The 23,031-nt window shown below is 40.2% G+C and overlaps 2 protein-coding genes and 1 pseudogene across 4 annotated transcripts; 2 read left to right on the top strand and 1 right to left on the bottom strand.

The window, feature by feature from the left end:
- The first annotated feature begins 368 nt into the window (after positions 1–368).
- Positions 369–6,088, top strand: lman2la (lectin, mannose-binding 2-like a). 2 transcript variants are annotated; one of them, XM_068334975.1, is made up of 9 exons: positions 369–558; positions 957–1,075; positions 1,339–1,456; positions 1,529–1,611; positions 1,739–1,771; positions 2,342–2,503; positions 3,577–3,691; positions 3,857–3,976; positions 4,098–6,088. In XM_068334975.1, the coding sequence occupies exons 1-9, from the start codon at positions 369–371 to the stop codon at positions 4,238–4,240; spliced, it is 1,083 nt and encodes a 360-aa protein (XP_068191076.1). In that variant the 3' UTR covers positions 4,241–6,088. The 2 variants fall into 2 exon arrangements, with proteins under 2 accessions (XP_068191076.1, XP_068191077.1); XM_068334976.1 differs by lacking the exon at positions 1,739–1,771 and having other exon boundaries at positions 381–558.
- Positions 6,089–10,834: 4,746 nt separating this feature from the next.
- On the bottom strand, positions 10,835–15,080 carry wbp1 (WW domain binding protein 1). Of its 2 annotated transcripts, none has more exons than XM_068334624.1 (4): positions 14,916–15,080; positions 14,099–14,201; positions 13,423–13,590; positions 10,835–12,065 (listed from the first exon to the last, which is right to left on the bottom strand). In XM_068334624.1, the coding sequence occupies exons 1-4, from the start codon at positions 14,940–14,942 to the stop codon at positions 11,533–11,535; spliced, it is 831 nt and encodes a 276-aa protein (XP_068190725.1). In that variant the 5' UTR covers positions 14,943–15,080; the 3' UTR covers positions 10,835–11,532. The 2 variants fall into 2 exon arrangements, with proteins under 2 accessions (XP_068190725.1, XP_068190724.1); XM_068334623.1 differs by having other exon boundaries at positions 14,880–15,080.
- A 1,294-nt stretch (positions 15,081–16,374) lies between these two features.
- Positions 16,375–18,966, top strand: LOC137608330 (ADP-ribosylation factor-like protein 3; annotated as a pseudogene).
- Positions 18,967–23,031: the final 4,065 nt, after the last annotated feature.

The following is a 23,031-nucleotide window of genomic DNA, read 5'->3' on the forward strand; positions in this document are numbered from 1 at the left end:
AAAATATAATTGAGGTAAGAAATACGAGAGTGACTTTTATCGTTTTTAATAACTAGTAACTACTAAACGCTGACCTTGTTTTTTATTGTAAAATACAGTAATTACCTGAGGCTGCTGTTTCCATAAGTAGCAAGTCCCCAAAAAAATACCCTCCTAAATTGTCATCTGCTCTGTACTATTTGCATATTTCAAGCTGACGGGTTGATTGATTCATTTTCACTGCAGACAGCAAACCCAATAATTTATCACATCCAATAAAAATGCTGCTTTCTAATGGACAACCAAACCAACCAATGGCGTGCAGGGAAAAGAGCAGGAAACCAATGGGAAGCAAGCTGAGGACTCGGTGGGATGAGTTTTGACCCACGATGGCTGCCGTCTGCAGGAATCATCATTCCACGGAGTCCAAAATGCCTTTCAAACGGAAAATAACACGTTTTAAATCACAGCTGATTCTCGCTGTCCTCATTTTTACTGTTAGTCGATGTTTTGCAGACGACGAGCACGAAATGGAGGAGTTCCTGAAGAGGGAGTTCTCCCTTACCAAGCCTTACCAAGGTACCGCTTCCCGTTATAACCCCCCAGGAGGGGATCGTATAATGTCAGCTCTCAGAGGAAGGTGACAGATAATTCCAGAATAATTCTGCTCGGTGTCTAATTCTAGTTATGCATGAACGAATTCCCCTCAGAAATGTGCTGATTCGGTGTGTTTGTTATTAGACATTCCCTCGCTCCGATCACACCCAGCATTAACACAGCCTCCCATGTCATCCTGTTATGTTTCTTTCTGTCATATCAAATTTTAAAACAATCCACTTGATGCTTTAGCTTTAAACCTCTTGTTTGTGATAACAACTGACTGTGATTTGCGTTTCTGTGGGCTCCATTGTGCTGTGTCAGCTTCTTGTATCCTGACGAGGTTTTTTTTGTTGTTTTTTTGTCATGTGTGCTCCCAGGTGTTGGATCGTTAGGCTCCTCCCACTGGGAACTGATGGGGGATGCCATGGTAACCACCGAACAGGTGCGCCTCACACCTGACATGCAGAGCCGACAGGGGGCAGTATGGAGCCGGATCGTGAGTACACGTGAATGCGGGTGTCAAAAACACTGAGAATCAGAGAACGAAACCACACGTCAGTGTGAGACCAATCCATTTTCTGCTGGGTTCTCAGATTTATTATGGGGGTGTGTTTGTCCCGAGTGTCTTTGCATCCTTCAAATCCAAAAGATGAGACTCTCTTATTTACCTCTCATGTTTATTTCTTGGATTAAACATGTGGAAGTGATTTATTTTTCGTGTCTCGGGGGGGCTTTCTTTAAACTGGTTTCCATTTCCAGCCTTGCCATCTGAAGGACTGGGAGATGCAGGTCCACTTTAAGATTCACGGCCAAGGAAAGAAGAACCTGAACGGTGACGGGTTAGCCATTTGGTACACAAAGCAACGAATGCAGAAGGGTAAGCGCTGGCATCCACATTGTTATCTCATAATGAAAAACACTCTTTTGAACAGTTTTTATTCGATTACAGGTCCTGTATTTGGACAAATGGACAACTTCACTGGCTTGGGTGTGTTTGTGGACACATATCCAAATGAGGAGAAACACCTCGAGGTATGCTAAAATGCTGCTGCTCACATTGAACATTTTGTGCAAAGTAGGATAACCGGGGACAGTTCTCTTGTAAATTTATGTAAAAAGGACTGTTTTTGTGTCCTGCTGTACAACCAATCTGAAACAGGCACAGAAGAAACGATACACTCCACGCACACAGGTAAATTGCTTCTGGAATACTGTCCAATCTTATTATCCAGCCTCCACTGGTCCTCACGCATGCCTCTGTCCTCACTTGTTTGTCTCATTGTGTTCCTGCATGCTTGCTGTGTGTTCCTAATCTGCAAAACAAGCATTTTTATATTATTATCAATCAAGTGTTGAGATTTTTGATCATTTATGAAGAAAACCATTATTATAATGTCAGGATGGGTGGCAGTATCTCAGTCTGCTGGGTCTTGGGCTGGGGACCGGAGTGTGATTAATAAAGGATTGATTATTATGATGATTTTTCTTTCTACTGAGCACTTTTTGTTTGTCAAAATACCAGTAATAATGGTGAGAATTGAAAAAAGCTGCATTATGTTTGAGAGAGAAATCTAAACTATCCTTTTTGCATGGGGCTTTTGATTGTGTGAATACATTCCTGTTATTTCTGTATGGTTCTAAGCTCATCTGCAAGGTGTGTGCAGCCCAGTAAAAAGTCTCATCTGACAAATAAACACAATGTGTTCAGCTCTGGAATCGGGACCTTTTCCTCATCCCTCTCCTTTCTTACTCTGGCATCCAGAGGATCTTCCCTTTTGTTCTGGCCATGGTCGGGAACGGGAGCATCAGTTACGACCACGAACGGGACGGTCGGCCCACAGAGCTGGGCGGCTGCAACGCCATGGTGCGCAACCTCAAACACGACACCTTCCTCTTTATCCGTTACGTCCGACGCAGACTCACGGTAAGAGACACACTGCACACCTAACTCATGTTCACTCATCTGCAGTAATAACGCTGCAAACGCTGTGTTGTGTCTCAGCTGTATAAGCTGGTATAATCAAACTCTGGGTTGCTAATATTCATTTAACCTGTTTTCATAACTTGAGACTTGTTTGAGCACAATTGCTTTTTTACAGGAACGCCGTATTTGCAGCGACACTAAAATAGAAAATGTGATAAGTTCAGACACAGACAGAACAAAACGATAAGCAAACTGGTTTAAAGGTACAGATAAGGCTAAAAAGCTAACAGCTAAAACGGCCAAAACTGAATACAGACTTTGGAAACAATTCATTTCTAAGATAAGCACTACTTCTGTACAAACTATGAAAGCAAATTAGAGTAGAAACTACGATGTAAGCGCTCAGGGATGTAGGCAGCATATTAAAGCCGTAAATGATATCCATACTGTCTGGTTTCTGTTCCTAGAAGCAAAACACCCGTTCATGCTTCAGCTCAGCAGATCCCAGATGATTTGCTATTAAAGAAACGTGCCATGGAATTATTTGACAAATGAATAATTTACGTTCATTCTTCGGAACACTTCCTCCACTTTCGTGTGTCGCGGGGGTTTGCTGGAGACTATCCCAGTGGAGTTATGAACATCAGGTGGGGGAGACACTCTGGACACGTTGCCAGCACATTGCAGAACCACACGAAAGACTATGTGTTAAGAGTTTTGCTAAGAGTTTTCTTTGGTCTTCCTTGTCTCTGAAATATGTCGGAACTAAACTATTTTGTTGTGAAATCAACAAAATCTTTACGCCAAACGTATTAAGTGTTAGGGTTGTGGGAGTTGCACATAAACACATCTCCTGTCTTTCAAGCCGTAACACCTCACACAACCTCGACCCTGCAAAGGATGAGCAGTTTAAAAAAATTATAAACAAATGATAAGAGGGGTGTGTTGTGGGTGCAAACATTCTGAAAACAGTCTAGGTTTTACTCCCAAATAACTAAGTCAGATGCCAGCATGCTTAAATCCCACAGCCCTGAATAAGTGACCCACACTCCGTGATTGTATGTGTTCTGCAGGTAATGATAGACATCGACGGGCAGCATGAGTGGAGGGACTGCCTCGACATTCCTGGTGTGAAGCTTCCCCTCGGTTATTATTTTGGAGCTACGGCCATCACTGGAGACCTCTCCGGTAAACATCAATCACAGTCCCTGAAGTATTCCCACTTGTCCCAGCTGAATATTTTTGCATACTTTTATTGTGTCTGTGATTCCATCATTAAAAAAAATCCTGCTTGATACTTTATTTATGTCTCTGTGTAACACATTTTTTATGTAATGTAATTCTTTTTTCTAGACAATCATGACATAATTTCCCTGAAACTCTACCAGCTGACAGTGCTGCAGAGTAAACAGGAAGAAGAGGAGGAGGAGGAGATAACCATTCCCAGTGTGGATAACATGAATCTACTCAGATGTAAGGCACTGTTACATCGTCGCTGCCTTTGTTTATGTTCATTTTGCTGTTTCTTACCCTCCATTTATCTCCTCACAGGCCTTCTACTCACACTTTACCTCTGTGTCATCTTCTCTTCCAGTGAGCCAAGATGAAGAAGGGATGAGTGCGATAGCTATTTTCTTTACCGTGCTTTTCTCCGTTCTGGGTTGCATCTTCCTCATCATCATCAGTGTGGTGGTCTACAGCCACTGGAGCGAGAGCAGACGCAAGCGTTTCTACTGAGAAGCGAACAGGGGTGATGATCTGGTGGTCTGTGGACCATTGAAGTGAAGTGCTGCTTCTGTCCATGGGGGGGCAGTAGGTTGTTTCATCCCGTGGACATCACTGGTTTGAGGGGTGGATTCTTTGCATCAGCGCCTAAAAAAAGTCTTTGTCTGTCTTCGATCCTCATGAAGCAGACCGAGGACTTTATCCTGACACACACCAACTCAGCCTTACCATCTCCACCCCTGCAGACGTAGTGTTTGTCACACGACGTCTTTCGAGCAGCTATATAGTGGTTTTGTTGGGGTTTGCTGCAAGTGAATATGAAATTTTATTATTTCCAGTTCAGTTCACTGACTGAAGTGTGAGCGTGTGTGTGTGTGAGCGTGTGTGTGCTCCTCCTCTTGATCCACCTGTAGACTTGAAGCACTAACCAAACAGCACAGGAACCTTTTGATCCTATTTATAATGTAACTGTCTGCTGTCTATGGATGCATCGCTGCTATTCATTACTGTTAGATAAGCTGGGTGCATTTACTCCAGTTTGACTCTGTGCATAAGGTGCAGCCTATCCTGAGGTGTAGCGTGTATGGCATTCATTATCTCCCAAATCAGTTCTTGCATCTTTATGTAAAGCAAATTGAAAACTAACATCTGGTGCATGTTGCAAATATTTTTGTCTTTTAGGTGTATATTTTAATTTTAGCTTTTGTTGCAAATATCGCTGTTACCTCCAGGAGATTTTGTGTATGTGTTGCAGAAAACAGATTTGGATGTTCTCTGATAAATTTTAAACAAATTCTTTAGAAGATATTTAAAATAGATGCATATACAGTGGAGAGAACAAGTGTTTAATACACTGTCAATTTTGTAGGTATTCCCCATGTACAAAGCAGGTAGAAGTCTGTAGTTTTTATCATGGAATCTAAAACAAAAATGTAGAAAAGCACATTGCATGATTTTTAATTAATCCACATTTTAGTGCGTGACTTAAATATTTGATACATCAAAAAAATGAACTTAATATTTGGTTAAAAAAAACCTTTGTTTGCAACTAGAGATCAGATGTTTCTTGTCGTTCTTGAACAGGTTTGCACACTGCAGCAGGGATTTTGGCCCACTCTTCTAAATCCTACAGGATTCAGGGCTGTGAGATCTTGCATGGAGCCCCAGACCAAAAGAGATCAACCACCTTGTGGAGGTCTGCAATTTTATCCCCGATGTCCTCAAGCAGTTCTCTGGTCTAACACTAACCCTAACCCATTGTAGAAATGTTGAGTCTGTTTGACCAGCTGTGTGGACAAGGTGGTGCCTTTTATACAGGAAACAAGTTCAAACAGGTGCAGTTCAGTGGACAGCAGCCCTGTGAGAGCTGGAATTTTTACTAGGTGGTAGGTTATCGAATTGTAATTCTTTACAATAAAATGCTAAGAATTATTTTTTTAAAATCACACAATGTGACTTTCTGGATGTTTGTTTGTCATGGTTGAAGTGTACCTTTATTAAAAATTTGATTTCTACATGCTTTGTACGTGGGAAAACCTGAAAAATCAGCAGTCTATCAAAAACTTGTTCTCCCCATTGTATATAGTGTGTGTATATATAGCACTGATAGGACTGACTAAAAGAGAATTTTAATGACTTAATTATTGTTTCTTGCACAATGAATACCAAAATAACCCTTTGTGTTGTATGTAAAAACAAGCCTTTGTATTGACTCTTGTTACACAATGCATCCTGCTGGATCCACAGTTTTGTTCAGCCGGGTTAGACTCAGACCCGTCTGCCTTCACTGTATGTGCTGCTTATGATTCAAGCCCTCGCTGTCAACATGTTTCCATCATTTATATACTATTATTATTATTATTATTGTGTTCTTTCTTCGTCTCTATTTCCTTTAAGGTGAACAAGACCTGCCTTGATGTCATACCTCTGGGCGTGATGCCAGCTTATTTGTTTGTGAATGCAGTAAAATGTATATTTAAAGGTTGCAAACAATCTGGCATCGAGTACGTTAGAGAAAAGTCATGATGAGTTCAAAAATAGGTTGTGTGAATTTATTTTTACTAAAATAACATCCTATAATCACGTGGTTTAATGTTTCACTTCAGAGAGGAGCAGCATCTTCACTCAAGCGCTCAGGTTTCATTTACCTTAAATGAACTTACCTTAAATGACGCCTCTTCACAAGGTTTCTAGTGGTGTAAGACAATACCAGGAAAAAGACATTTATAAATGATCTTAGGTCAAGAACAAGTATTGGTGTAAGCAGAGTGCCATTTTTTGTTTTATTAAAAAAATAAAATACAAATGACCTAACATGTACACAGCAGACTTTTTACTATAACCAAAGCATTTTATCGATCTTTCAGGGCTTTTTCTTTTTTCCAATTCACTCATTTTGGGTCGTTTGAGGTCAGGAAAAAAAATGTAGAAAAAATCTGGTCTATTTTTATACTTCCCTCAGAGAAGGACGTTTGTCATTTTTGTTATATATATATAAAAAAAAAAACATCCACACAGCTCAACCGTGACACCTTCATCTGTTTGGTATAATCTGTAGTTGTTCCAGTTCACAGGCTGTTTAACAGAAATATTGACTTTAACGCAGTTTCTTCCAGATGGCAGTGGGGTCCACATATTACTGTTACTGGTCTAATGTAAACTCTGCTGCATGTTAAGGTCTTTCATGTGTATAATATACACAAAAAACAAGCATTAAATTGATGGCGTAGTAATTGAAGATTAAAATACATCTGTTAAATATTCAGTAAATGATGGAAAAAGAAAGAAAAGCTATTGCTCGAACTTCCAAAAACAAATTTATCAAACATCAAGTGCAGCAAAGGCGAGGGATGGGGATGTGGCAAACAGGCCAAAGCTATCAAATATCAATCCAACAACAACAACAAAACAAAAAAAACAATACAGTCAACCTTTGCTTTGACTTACAGGATCGATTAATGCGGTTTACCTGTTACATCAGGTGTTAGTGGTCGAAGGAAAACAGCATAAACACAGAAGGAAATTAATATATATGAAGTAGAATGGCTTTTTACTCAAGCCCCCCATCTGAGAATGAAGCATACATGTCATAGAAGCATTGCAAGCGTTGTGCGCTTTTTTTTTTCTTTTCTTTTTTTACAAATTGACTTAAACAAATACATGTACACAGTCCAACCAAAGTAGATTTGAGTGCAGTGCCACACAACTTAAAAGTTATATATTGCTTATAGTGGTGCAGACAAATGACAGAATATGAGAGGGGTTGCAGCATATGACAGTATGTTTTTGCATAGCTAAGTTAAAAAAAAAAACACTACAGAAAAGTATGAAGCAGAAACACACAATGGAAAGGGAGACAATTATGAAACTTTGGCTTTGTGAGATTGGAGGGTCAATAATGTGTTAAACTCTGCCCGTTAAAGACAACCCTGAGAGTGGGAAACTAAGTAGAGCATGATAAACACACACACACTCAGAGTACGGTCAAAACAATGACAATGTGTGTCCTGTGGAAATGGGAGCGACTTTGGTTGATTATTCTGTCAACACTTCCGTGTGGGTGGACGTACTCTTCTGTTTCCAAGGACACGTGAGGCGGGCGGCACAGCCGGGGAAAAACTAACCGCTACGATCCTGGAAACTGATTCTGTCTACGGAGAGAGATTGGAGGGTGGAGTCCTGGTCCACACACACAAAAATTAAAAAACAAAGGGAAATCTGTTTTCTCCATTGAGGATAGGATGTAGAGAGATGCTGCATCGTACACACACATCAGGAAAGGTTGACAGAACAAAAACGGCAAAGTACACTCAGGCGTTAATTTATACGTGCTATGCCACAACATTATGAAAAACATCCACTGTAGACGCCGGACCCGGTTCTAAACAGCACAGAGTACACAGTCGTAGGGGACGATGGATGAATGACGTAGCCCTTACTATCAGTAAACACCAGGGAGGAACAGTAAGTGTTTGGCAATGGGAAAACTATGGACCTCCGATTCACTCATGCACACACACACACACACACACACACACACACACACACACACACACAGAAAGACCACCCCTCCACCGCTATTATTTTATCTACATTTGTATAAAGACAAGGAAAACGCACCTTAGGAAGATTACAAAAAAATTTCTTTGAGTTTCATTTCATTTTAACCTCCACACACAAACAGGACAACAAAACACACAAAATCAAAATCTTATCTTTTTCTTTTCTTACTTTTCCATAAACGAATTGCGACCAGATCTGTCGAATAAAAAAACAAAACAAAAAACAGAACAACCACAAACTTGAAAATCTGCTCTCGACAAAAATTTTGTCAGTGACGCGACTAACTCGACACACGTTTTGTTTTAAATTCAGCTCAAAACGTTTCCTCTGATGGAAAAACAACATCTGAACAAAACTCAACAGTTCAAATCTTGTGGCTTTGAAATGCTGAAGTGTTTGAACACCACTTCCTCTCTTCAAAAAAGCGAGTGGGAACAAGCGTGGGCCCTGTTCTCTCCATACAAAAGCGTTCCACTGATTCATGCTAACACAAATACAACCATTCAAAATATGTCCGAAACAAAATAACTTCATTACAACTATTCTAATAAGGCAGCAGCACATTCGTTTCAGCGCAGAGGGAATATTTTATAGTGCAGCTCCATCGTCATGACATTTGCACTCCTAGAGATGCGACAAGGCAGCTTTGACGCGTGTTGGTGAAACGATGTCTTCTATTACTCGTGTTAATGCGTGTGCAGTCGTGCTCTCAGCAAAACAAACTAATCTGAAAAGATGGTTGTCTTGTTTGTTAGGCTGCAGATTTAAGCACCTGCTTACAATTCAAGAATGACTAGAATTTCAATATTGCTGCAAAACTGTCTGACTGCATGTTTGATTAGGCCTTTTTAACTAGACATTCATCAAAACATTCATTGGATTTAAACCACTGGGCCCTCCTTTTGCACTGTTAAACTTTAAACTATTACGCGGCGCAGCTCAAAGTGTGGAACACAGAGACAAGAAACAAATCACTGCTGAGAAAGGAGAAGCCACTAATTAAATGACTACATAAATATATCAGGCAAGCATGAAATCTGAGTGTCTACTCATCACTTCGCCGGAAATGTATGTTTAATAGCTATACCTTAAAACGTCAGCGCACAAGTTTGGTGTTTGTTAAGTGATAACAACCTCACCCAGCCGATTCAGCCGAGGTACTTAGGATGTTGTTACCTTGGATGGAATTACCTTCAACAGATTATTACACAACGATAGTAATGATACAAGAAAAATCCAGAGCAGTGCTGAGAGTGTGTGTGATGCAAAAAAGGCTTCTTTACACTGTGCCTGTTCTGACAAAATATCACAGCAGATAAATAAAAGTGGACGAACATTGTTCCTAACTAAATTCTAAATTAAATGTTTACTATCCATTACTGCACGTCATGCAAAAACAAAAAGTCCATCTAATTTGTTTTGTGGCAGTTTTGCGATCCGACAACACCCAGTACAACTGCTATTCTTTGAAAACATATTTTACATTACATTAGGCAAGCAGCCTGACATGCAGAGAAGCACTAATAACTATAGATTCTGCTGCCGTGCCAACACTGCATTCGACTTGAGTTGCAAATGCAGCCCCCTGAGCTGCCAATGGAAAATACCACTGCAAATCCTTCACACTGCAAAGAGCTACAGGGAAACCGAGCCAGGGCCAGCTAACACCTAGCAGCAACAGCGTAGCATGGCTCTCAGTCAGAACAAAACAATACTACATTCAGCTTTCTACAGCTAATCCTAAATCCAGTTATTTACCACAACATCTGGGAGCACAGTTGCGTAGCCACTTGGACCAAAAAAAAAAAAAAAAAGATGAGCCAATAATGTAGCACGGCTGTAAGAAAATGTTATGAACTCAAATAGAAATCACAGAAACTCATGCCTCGTGCAAAATAACAGTGCTTTCAATTGTTGCTCCACCTCAGTGCTGACAGAGTATTTCAACCAGATGCTAGAGCACTTCAAATATATATACACACACACACACACACACAAGACTCGACCGATTCTTCACGCACTACGAGCTTCACTCATGAGGGCTCAATCCAGCAGCACCCCATGTAGAGCTTTGTTAAAAAGATAAGTGACTCCTGTGGCATTTACGCGACCAGAGCCGGTTATGAAATGACCAAAGTAAATACATCCTTAGTCATGAACATCCACAGGTCTGTATAGAATAATCCAACTGCTGCCACAAATCACTGATGCTACACACCAAGTAAAGCAAGCCAAGAAAGTGCCACCACAGAGCTTATTATTGATAATTGGTGACACAGCCCTCTTGAATATTACTTTGAATTCAGTCAGAAACCAAAACTGGAAAAACAGCTATGATTAAATGTTCACTCCTTACCTACAGTCATGCTGATTGTTCTCCACAGAGCCGTGGAGAACACAAATATGGATATCGAAAAGGTAAATATTACAACTGGAGGGTGAGGATGTGAATGACATTTAAAACCGAAAGAAAAAACAAAAAACTCCCTCTGCTCTTCCTTCTCTGTTCTTCTCCTCCCCCCCACCCACCCTAGATGTGAAAAAGACAACAGGGAATACCAGACACTGGTTGCCATGACCTCAGCGGTGACATCACTATACAGCTGTGCCCATGGTTTCACAGCGTGCACACAAACTCTCACGCACACATGCAGCTCTGGGCGTATAAAAAAAACAAAACAAGAAAGCCCAATGTGTGCTCTTGTCGATTCATTCGGGATCATCCTAAGTGATCCAGAGGTTTGTTTTGAACTCCTCTTCTGAAGTCGAGTGGGGGCGAGGGATGAATGTTATTGAGCATGTCGGTATGCTCCGAGCAGACCATCCAACCAGAGGTAAAACGTCAGATGGAAGGATGGCATGTAAATGTTCTGGAAACACGACAGTGGGGGGGGGTAAAAGAGAGGGAGGGAGCAAGAGAAACAGTCTGGTTTCATTCACAATCGATTGCTGCCTTTTCACTTCTCACTCAGTGCTCAGTGAAAACACCAAATGGAGCATCAACCTGTTGTTTGCGCCAGTTTCCCCTCTAAGGTAAAGCAAAGCCAATCTGTCCAATCCATGTGTTACTCGTGTTTTAACAAGGACCAATTAAGCATTAGTTATCATCATCATCTTAGCGTCATGCCTGTGTGTTAGTTCAAAGAATTAAAACACAGACAGTCTCTGTGGTGATGGTGACCATCTCGTGTCACCTCGTGTGAAGCAGAAAGACAATTCAGTCGCCTGGGTCCAGGGCTGGATCACACCATGTGGTCCCCGGTGCTGGTGCCGGCAGTTTGGCTGGGCAGCTCGGAGGTGTGCTCCTTCTGTCCGAAGGTCTGCTGCCGGTGTCTGGAGCAGCAGTCCCGTCCGGTGGTCTTGCACATCTGGTGTTCCTCGTCGCTTTCCTCCTCAAGCCCCGAGCCCTCGTCGACGTCCAGCTGGCAAATGCACACCTCGATCCCGGAGTCACCGGTGACGTGGCGCCGCCGAGTGACCAGCTCCTCATCCTCATCCTCTTCTGCCATCAGCTGAGCCTGGACGTCCTCCTCCGCCAGACCCTGGACGGGCGTCGGGACCATTTCCTGGTTTGACGATGAGCCCGACGCCTGACTGTCTACCACCGGTTCCATTTCCTCAGGCAGACGCGGCACCACCGGAGCATCTGGCTGGTTGACCTGTGCGGGGGGTGCTGGAGTGCTGTCGGGCAGGTTTTCAGAGTAAGGAGGAGGTGGTGTTGGGGAGTGACCGACCACCTCTTCATAGTCAGGAAGCTTGCAATTATCCCAAAACCCTGAAAATAAGAAAACACAAATATATTAGCTTTCAAACCATCATCGTCTTTCATACAGATCAATAATGATTATCTTAAAGTTCAACAGATGAAGGGATAGTTAATAACTGTTAAACCCTATTGTAGCTCATGATTCGTGATTAATTGTTACAATATGTTGTTATGTAGGCCAACGTGTTCCCACAATAATGATACAAACGTGTTTCATTTTCTTATACTTCTGGCACATTCCAGCAGAATCTGTGAAGCGCTGATTTGTTATCGTCCCATTCACACGACACAAGGATTCAAAAGTAACTGATTCAGTGACATTTGTTTGCACATCAGGATTACAGGTGAGAGACTCGGATGGACATAATCTGTGTTTTGGGTCATTGTATTTAAATGTTGACAGAGTGGTGTTCACATTGCTGACATTACGTTTACTCAAGAAGTTACATAATAAGTTCCCTGCTTGTCTCACATGTTGACGAGTATACACATTATCCCAGGTTCTTTTTATGATGCGATTCAATTTCTGCCAACGTCAGGATGTGACCACAGACCCAAAGTTAGTTGTCTGCTGTCCTGGCAATGTGGCTGATGACGTTGTCTAAAATACTCTGAGGCGATTTGCAGCTGAGCACGATAAAATGGGGATGAGGATCAGGACAACTGTTTCTATGGTTAGACCTGTTTCGGAGTAAAACATGGTTGTTTCACACAGGGACAGCTGCTGCAAAGGAAGCTCAGGTATCTTTAGGATCTGGGTGACATTTCAAAGTAATTACTTGTGTTGGCCCTTGGTGGAGAAAAAATAAGCTGAAAGCTGTGATTGTTATGAAATGACTGAAAATGACATTTGGGTAATGCTAAAAAAAATGTTCATAACAGAAAGGGAACTCTGTAGGATGGCTGGGCTCAATGTCTGACAGGTGGAGGAGTGGTGTTATTTAAGGAAGCTTTAATCAACATCCGCAAAATCATGACCCACGAACAAAAGAATCCCCCAACAGTTCCATGAACACTCCAAGATCCCCTGTGAGATGCTTGAGGTAGTTGTGGTAGAAAAGATTATCTGGGCGTCTATGTTTTCACCACCGTATCCCTAATTCTAGCTCCTAGTCTGTGTTGAAAACAGAGATAGTCCTTTGAGAGTGTCCTCCCCATCTGGTGGATACAAATGTCAGAACACATTTGAGAAACTTACTGCCTAGACATAAAGCTGCCAGATGACAACGAATATGTCATTTCAAGGAAGTAGAAAAAGGAACTATGGACTTCACACTGCACCTTAATTACACCATTCAACTGTTGAATTCTGGATGTTTAAAATGAATGAGGGGAATGTCTAACAGCAAACACAAAGATTACTCACTTAGATTGAGTGGAGGAGGGGAAATGAAGGAACTGGAGGCTCCCTGGTAGGCCATGAGGCTGATCTCACGTTGGCGCTGCTCCTGCTGTAGACGCATCTTCACTCTCCGGTGTCGATATGCACAGCAGCAGCAAAGCATGATGATTAAGGCGCAAACCAACCAGAACCCTATGAGGGAAACACAGTGACGGTAATCTTATTGTCCTTTATTGATAACTGTTAAATGGAGTGGGGATTTCCTAATGGTAAATGGATGCTAAGGAGATAAACGGGTATTTGGGCTCCGATTACAAATCATAAGATGTGGGTGGTGATACGCATCATTATCATCATGATAATCATCATCAAAATAAATCACAATTATGTCAAAATAAATGACAAATTAATTAGATCAAGACGAATATTTTAACATCTATGAAACTAATAGTAAAGTCAGTGGGATTCCAAATTCTAGGGATCGGTTTTAAGATGAGGGTGATTGTTGACTTTATATGCAATGACATGGTGACAAAACTGCAGGCGTTGTTCCGATTGAGCTAAAATAATACTGTACTTTGAATAAATAAGATGATCTCATGAGTCCATGAAATCTTTATGATTTGGGGAAAATCTGAATGGGATAAAAACGCTGACAGTTATGTGAAACACGAGTATTTAAAATAAAATAAGGACTTACACCACAGCTCATAGTAGTATCTGCAGCAGCCCGTCTCTCCGCAGCAGTAGCCCTTCTCACAGCGGTACTGCTCGTTGTTTACCCCAAAACAGAACTCTTTGGCCTGGAATAAACACACACTTTAAGGTCACATAACACATTTAATTGTCATAAACTCAAACAAGGCGAGTGCTTAATTCATTCAATGCGGATTATTTCTATATCACAGTGACAGAATAAGAGAATTTTTAAGTGATGCGCGAACAAAAACAAGAACCTGCTGTGACAAAAGTGACGCTTCGGACAGATTTTAATCAACCCGAACAAATGTCAATAACGTCAGTTTATGTGAGCGCAGTTTCCTCCTTTGCTTTGACACCATTGTGAGGATTCTTGTCATGTTAAGATGCGACAAAATGTGCAAAAATGAACAAACTGGGTCGACTGACTTGTAGTTAGTCGATGTGAACCAGGGGAACCCTGACTTTACCGCTGTAACCGTTAGCATCGGCTAACCTTAACCTCGGTACCGCTGATTCAACCTGGGAAGTTGAAGTATCGTAATTACAAAGAACAGGAGTCATTAAGTAACATCTTCTATTAGGTTCCATCAAGGTAACTGTACAAATATAAATTAAAAACTTCGACTACCTGACGTCACACACAGTTTACAGTAATGAACCGAGCCCAGTTTCCTCTGCGGAGGAAACAAAAAGAATCAACAGAAGGCCTTCACACACCCAGGAGCCGCGGCCTCAACTAGAAGCGTCAGCCCGCAGCAGGGGTGCTGACGCGGCCTTACCTGCGCCAGACCGGTCCCTGTACAAAGAAGACCTACAATGGATCCCAGTGCTTTCTGCGGCATCTTTCTGGGTTGTCGGCCGTTAACTCAACGGAAATCATATAGCAGTCGCTCCAATCGACGACTTGTTGAGTTGGCTGCTGTTATTTAACGAATCGGACTGTCGGACTCAGACATGTTTTTGTTGTTATCGACTCGGAAACCACATTAGCGGTAATATGAAGCGGATTTATCTATTGGCCTGTAGAGGGCGCTGTTCACGTGTGTGTAAAGGATCAAACACGGCAAGAACAAGTTTTGGAACAACTACAAAGGCAGTTCCGCTTTGAGAATGAACATTACCGGATTCCTCAGTTCAGCTTTGAGACGGAAGTTCATTAATCTACTTGAAATTTCCCAGCTTGGGATCAATAAAGTTCAAATGTTGTACTTTTCTTTCTTTACTTCTCTATGATTTGGTTAGGGTTAGTTTGTGGTTACATCTTGACCTCAATTAAATATTATGTAATTATTCCTTCCATCTTTTCGTGGAATAAAATTATATATGAGCATTTGATTAAAACTTCTTCAGTTATCAAATCTGTAACAGCACAAAACCTTCTTGTAGGGCTTTTCCCAAGGCTACTTAATAACCAGCTTTGGATCACTTTCTCTGTAATTTAAATCTATTTGTGATGCTCTCACCTGTAACCAACAGTTACAGGATTATTACAAACAAGGTTTATTACACAACCTTGAGTTATTTGTGGTCCTGTTACAACTTGTTTAAAATTTGTTGCTGGTTACAAATTTAGAAAAATGCATGTACAAAAATCAGTGAAACTGATGATGTGACACGTTATTTTTGTTTGTGATATTTTCAGAATATGATATTGTAATTGTAACCAAGGTTTAGCAAATAATTTTTAATTTCATTCAAAAATAATATTTCTACTTTTTTTTTGTGTAATTTGTAATTTCCTAATGTTAATGCATTCAAAGGTAATGAAATAGAGAAGTACAGCATTACAGTGTGCAATTTTGATTCTTCCCACTGAGATACAGCAACACCAGTTGGATAAAACACACATAGAAACACTGTTGAACCAGAAATGGTAATTCTGATAATTTTTCAAGTTTCGTTATGAGAACGATTCTGTTAAACAGTTGCGTATATATGTAGCTTTTTCTTGTAACAAAGCAATTTTTTTTTAATTTGTTTATTAATGAAATTGGGGACTATTTTAAATATACATGAATAATAAGGAGATATGTCACCTTACAGCAGCATATATTACAGTTCAAAAATAAGTATTTGGCAAAAATAATAAGATATGTCTTGAAAACCATACAGATATGTTGAGGGTTATAATTTTACATTAAGTTCCTTTGGTGCCCTGGTCTGTTTCTGAAGCACACAGCTTGATGCAAGTTGTTTATGTTGACGTCACAGTTCCCCTGGCAACCAAGCTTTACAGCTGTTCACTCATTGAGATGATGCTCTTTGGTTACGAAGATGTTAATCCACTCAGTCTGAGCAGGGACCACAACACAAACACCTGAGGAAGACATGGTGAGTTATCATGACTCGTGGCCCAAGCTGCCCTGGAATTAGATTTTTTTTTACTATTATTTATTAAATCAATGAATGATGTGTGTGTGGTGCTAAAATCTGTTTTTTAAGGTCAGCCAGAACTGCATGCAAGTTGCAAAGTTGAGAACCATAAAATACTGTATTAGATTTAGCCAAACTGTCGCTGTTAAGTTGAGTTTAGTAATGAGGTTGATGACAATACTGGATGTCACTATTAGTAAAAATTTGTGTTTACATATTCTATCAATGTCCCAATGTCTAGTTTGGGGGAACACTAAACAAGTTTAATTTTCATCTGCTGATCATTTATTCTCGAAAATTGAGGTTCCTTTTAATGCCTATTTAAGTTAAGAGTAGAAGTTACAGAATATACAATGAATGAAAATAACAAGGCCATGTGGGCATGTCACAAACTATACAGTTTGGAAATTAGGGAAAAAGAAAAGAAATCTAAAAGATGTTTAAACATTTCTTAAATGCAGTCTTTCAAACGTGCTCTACTTATAATTTTAGATTTGTCTGTGACAGAACATCCATTAGAAATCAGCCATTTCTTTTCTTGATACAGTAAACCTGTTGCAGGTTGCAGAGTGCAGTGGTAGCATTTAAATCTTTGACAGATCATTCCACCAGTTAAATAGCTTACCGCTTCCTGGACACAAGCCACTCACTGTGCACATGCCTAGTCTTGACCAATGAGATTCCTCGGCCTATTAAATGTATGGGTCACAGCAAGCGGCTAACAGCTAAATCCCCGTGCTCCAGATGATTCCTGCTTTGTGATGTGTTAAACCTCCAGTACAAGCTGATCCATCTTCCCTTGCCAACTCATGCTGGCCTCTGATGATTGCTGCTTTACTGATTGGGCTTAGACTGTGATCCTTCAAAGACATAAAGAGACAATGCAGGTTTCCCTATGAAAAGTTTATCTGATCCATCTACAGGGCCTATTGTCCATTCTTCGGAGGCTGAAGCAGTCTCCAGAGCAGGAGGTGCGTTTACTGTTGCTTGGTTTGGACAATGCTGGCAAGACCACTCTGCTGAAACAACTGGCAGCTGAAGATATCAGCTACATCACCCCCACACAAGTAACCCTCACCCAGTCCAAACCTCACTTTAAGTCACCTACTGCAGATAAAGCAAGAAGCATCTGTGTTTTCTGTCAACAGGGTTTCAACATAAAGAGCGTTCAATCGTCTGGCTTCAAGTTGAATGTGTGGGACATTGGAGGTCAGCGCAGGATCCGTCCCTACTGGAGGAATTATTTTGAGAACACAGATGTACTGGTAGGGCCTCTTTATAGCTCTTTTAATAGACAAAAATAAACACAATCAACATCTACAGATTAACACAGTTTTTAAAGGCTGCTATAAATGATTTAGTGATATCCTTGACTGTTTTTTGTAGATCTATGTAATTGACAGCTCAGACAGGAAAAGGTTTGAAGAGACAAGTCTGGTGAGATTTCATTTCAACTTGTCAAAAACATTAATTTGTAGAAAATATCCTCATTTTGCAAGTACAGTTTAAAGGAAACTGTTGGAATTACAGTAACTGCAATTCAATGCCAAAATCAACATTTCGTCCTTGTTGGACTGACCCAGTACACACAAGTGTGTCTGTTCCTCCAGGAGCTGGCTGAGTTGCTGGATGAGGAAAAGCTTGTCGGAGTGCCGCTGCTGATATTTGCCAACAAGCAAGACTTGATGACAGCCGCACCGGCTTCTGAGCTGGCAGAGGGTCTCAATCTGCACACTATACGAGATCGCATGTGGCAGGTCCAGTCCTGCTCAGCAGTGAGCGCTGAGGGCGTTCAGGTAAATACGTTAGGCACAGGCTGTAAACACACAACATGCACGCACACGCACACACACACACACACACACACACACACACACACACACACACACACACACACACACACACACACACACACACACACACACACACACACACACACACACACACACACACACACACACACACATACACAGAAAGGCCTCAGACTGTCCCAGCAATCAGAACTCAAGGAATATTGGCATCGATTCTCCACAGAAATTCACGTTAATCCACAAAAAAAGCATTGTTTGAAGAAATGTTTCTTTATATCTGATAAAATATCAAGTGGAAACCAGATCAATTCAATTCAATTCTCCTGCTCAAACTATGTTAACTATTTAAAGGTCATCCAGATTAGAGTTTAACAGTTAAGCATGTTATCATCTTTTTAAAGACCTAAGAGGCTTTGCTGCGACGTCCCTACCATATGTATTCAACCAGTGCAGCCTCCTATGACAATGTTGTCAGTAATATACGATTTTTAGTCTACACATCATTTGCACCTCAAATTATTTTAATTACACATCCACACTGTCGTTTCTCTGCAGGATGGCATGACCTGGGTTTGCCGAAATATAAGGTTTCGGAAAAAATAATAAGTCAGGAAGTGAAAGATGTGTGAAGGACTGCAGCTGCACTTTATGCTCAACCCACCTGCTTGTCACCTGATGTCAAAGACCAAGATGTGACAGAATGTATTGTTTTTGTTTTTACCAAATTTGCCATTTTGTTCTTATCTGGCAGTATTTGTAGAAAAAGTAAGTTGACCTTTCGACTTTATTGGTACACAACTTGATTTGTATATCTTGTATATATTAGACAGAAAATATATTTTTATTATAAAATGTTACTTGTAATCGAGACCTGAGGCTTTTATTTTCATTAGTTTGCTTGTTCCCCTTTGGGTACTCCTGCATCCTCCCACAGTTCAGAAACATGTAATATGACTCTGACTTGTACATTGGTGAGGCTGTCTATTAATTGTTGTTTGTCTCTCAGTGTGTTTGTCCAATGATGAACTTGTGATCTGTTCTGCATGTACCAATGCCAGTGGTGACAGGCTATGGTGATAGGCTCCAGCAGAGCATATACAGTTACAATTTTAAAAAATGCAGGGATGATTCATTGCTGACAGGTGTTGAACGCCTGTGAGTCCCTCTACTCAACCCTAGAGGGCGTCCTTGCGCTTGTCTGGTGTTTGACTTTGTGAGGCCAAAACTCTCTAAGTTCCATTATTGGTATGTGATCTGTTTATATCATAATCACGATTTTTTTTTAGCTTCCGTTTTATAAACTTTTACTAACACAAAATATGTCATTAATGCATTGATGCTTTAACCTTTTTCTAATTCACACCCATGCAGAGTCGCATGTGGATGGTTTATGCTTTACTCAGGCAAAAAAAAAATCTGTATCATCAACAAAATGACTGTAAAACGTGAGTATTTGCACATGCATACAGTGAACTGACCTCAGTACTCATTTCTTGCATACTCAATAAACCATAGAGAAACACCTTGGCCATTCAATTACTCAACTCTTCACCTTGTTCACCATGATTTACTACAAGGCAAATGCATTTTCAGTCTATTTTCTATTTTGTTTTTTTTTGCAGGTTTTGTCACTGATCCTACTAATCTGAATGGTCCAATTGCTCCGCTCTGATCCTATTGGGCATTTACATACAAACCCTTTCCAGAACTAATAGCTCTCCAATACAATTTACATTTATATGGCCCCGTCATACCAAAATGATTTGCCCATGATAAAAATACACCTCCTCCTTTGGCCTTGAGTTACTGCCCTGCTGCTCCTGTTGGTGTGTGTGTTCACCTGTGTCCCTTTATGTGTGAGGCTGCTTGATTTTAACATGTCAGTGCTACTTGATCCTCCGATCGAGGATGAAACAAGTGCAGAAAGCTTCAAAATGGACTTCATAATGATTCATCCCCCAGTACCACTTTGAGTCTCATTTGGTAGTGTATTTTCTGCTGTAAAAATTTAAATACTGATGATACAGCATTGTAGGACACGTGATAGTTCAAAGTGTGTTCAAAAGGTAAATATTAAGCCACAACAGGTTTTCTGAGAAAAACACACAAAGGCAATTCAATTTAAATTCAATTTTTAAAAAAACAGTTACAGATTAAAAACAGTTCATTCACAGTAAAGAGTAATGAAAACCTACATTTGCTCATTTAAAAGCTGCTCAAACAAACACTTCCAACGCTTCCTCAGACTCCATGGACCGTACATCCGAAAGGATAAATAAACAAGGAAATGAAACTCAACCATGTGAGACTGACATTAAAATGCCTCCTCTCACCATTTGTGTTAAATCATTAACATTTAATCCATGTGATTATCATCCATCCTGTGAAAAATATATCTAATTACAAATGGAACCACTCAGATAATTCCTTCAATTGAATCATCAGGCCCGTTTAAGTCTCAACTAGAATTGGTTTTGTCAAACTGAAGAACTGATCAGAGCGACCGGTCTCGTTTCCTCTGGCTCTATCATGAGTGAGGTGAGAGGCAGTCAGGCCTGCAAAGAGCCATAAATCATGAGACTTTCCCAGCCACTCAGGCCAGCACATCGGCCCCCCACACAAGGAAAACGAAGGCTGGAGTCTGACTGACTAAGTAGAAAAAAAAGAATTGTGAGATTCTGCGACTTAATTAAAGTGTTGTGTATCTCTCACACACACTTTAACTACAGGTAAGTCACATTGCCATTACAGCAGTGGTAAAGTGAGAAAAGACAATCAAAACGTGATGATAAGGGGCTTCATATTTGGAGAGTCATGGTGAACCAGACCTTAATATTTCAGTGATTAAAATGGCATTCCAACACAGGTCATTCTGAAGTATAATGCTGGCATTTATAATGTACTTACATATATATGTGTGGGAGTTGTCTTAAAAACAATTGTAATAAAAACAATTCCCCTAAATTAATGCATTAATGGTGCTTGGAGTCAATGACAACAAAAATAATGTAACAGGTGGTTCAAATGTGATAAAAGACTGTTGCAGAAATAATGTATTGAGACCGGAAAAAATAAAACTTCTGGTTAAAGTTGTTAAAGAGGATTTTTTTTTTTCCTTTACCATCTTTGATTTTTTTTATATTGTTTGAAGATCTTTGTGTTTGGGAGAGTTTTTCTGAGGGCAAAAGAAACATGAAGACATCGCCTGATGGTTTGACAAACTGGGAGGCATTTCTTTTTTAAAACTCCTGATCAATTTACCATGTGAAAACAAATAGAATTAACTTTAATAAAAACAAATATTACCAGTGGTTGTTGATACATCGTGATACTATAGAGAAGACATGTAGATTGATGTCTGAATTTTGATATAAAGAAGATGAGCTGTCACTGGATCTTTCAGAGTCTGAGAGTTTGTCCTCTGCCAGAAATTTACTGCTAAACTAAACCATCTTAAGTCTGCTTTTACTTCAAATAAACCTGTAGCCCGTGGGCTGCTATCACCAAGACAACCCTGACTCCTCCCACCAGCAACAGCTGCAGTGTTGGGATGGATTGTTGAGTCCCACCGGCCTCGGTCCCGGACCAAGCCTTTATGATTATGTAGATAAGTGCTGATACTGGATGATAAAACAAACAGCAAGTGTCCACATTCCTCTCATAGCACCTTTGATCTGTGTGTATGTGACTCGAACTGCTGCAAGCCCCCTGTGCTATAATCAAACTGGGGAGTCATAAACACGGAGGGATGAGGACTATAAAAATGATCAGGAGGCTCTATCAGCTGGGGGACAGGAGTTCACACCTCAGACTGGGTCAGTTTCAGTGCATGGAGCAGAGGGGGTCGGCCTGGTGGTTGTGGGGGGGGTGATGCTCTGTTTGATGCTTTGGAGGCAGAGAGGTTCAGATGGTGTTGGGATGAAGGAGGTGTTATCAGAATCTGACTGACGTTTCAGGAGAGTATCTGTGAGTAACTGAGAGTATCAGATGATTCTTATGTCCTTTGGACATTTTATGAAGTTATTAATAGAAATTTGGTTTATTATGGAATTGTATGAACATTTTTTGGATAAAATAACTCTAGCATTAGGTAATAATGTGTGGGAATTTTGAATATTTCAACTTTAAAGCACTCTCGTGAAATTGCCTCAACAGCCGCTCACAGGGACATTTTGCATTCCCATTCCTGCACTACTCTTTAAACTCATACAATTTTTTAAAAACAATTATTTATATATTTATTAGTTTGACCAAGTCATGGTGTAATATTGATGCTTTATAATTTTTCCAAAAACATTTATTTTTTTTCTGCAAAGAAAAAAATAGTCTCTTAATGTTTGGTGCCATCTCAGTGTGTAGAAAAGAGCAAAAAACATTTTAAAATGTCATGAGTATTAAAAACCACAAAACAACATAACAAACTATATAATTTAAATGTGGTTTTAAGTGTGTGCACTCTTGTATTCAAGTGGATTTGTGGAGTCATTTGTGTATGTCATTTTCTTTCCCATGTTGCTGTTGCACCATTAAAACATTGCCACAGATCAGGAAAAGCTAAATAAATAAATAAATAAATAAATTCTAATATTTTATCATTTTGATTAAAAAAAAAGTTTTCAGAAAGTATTTTCTTCAAAGTTAACAAACCCTTAGCGCGTGTCTGCTTAGCAGACTAAGATTTAATGTGATTTTCTATAGAACAGTGATTTTTAATTGAAAATTAAATCCTCTGCACGGTATTGTGTTG

Source organism: Antennarius striatus, chromosome 15 (genome assembly GCF_040054535.1).
Source record: "Antennarius striatus isolate MH-2024 chromosome 15, ASM4005453v1, whole genome shotgun sequence".
In the NCBI taxonomy this organism is placed as follows: Eukaryota; Metazoa; Chordata; class Actinopteri; order Lophiiformes; family Antennariidae; genus Antennarius; species Antennarius striatus.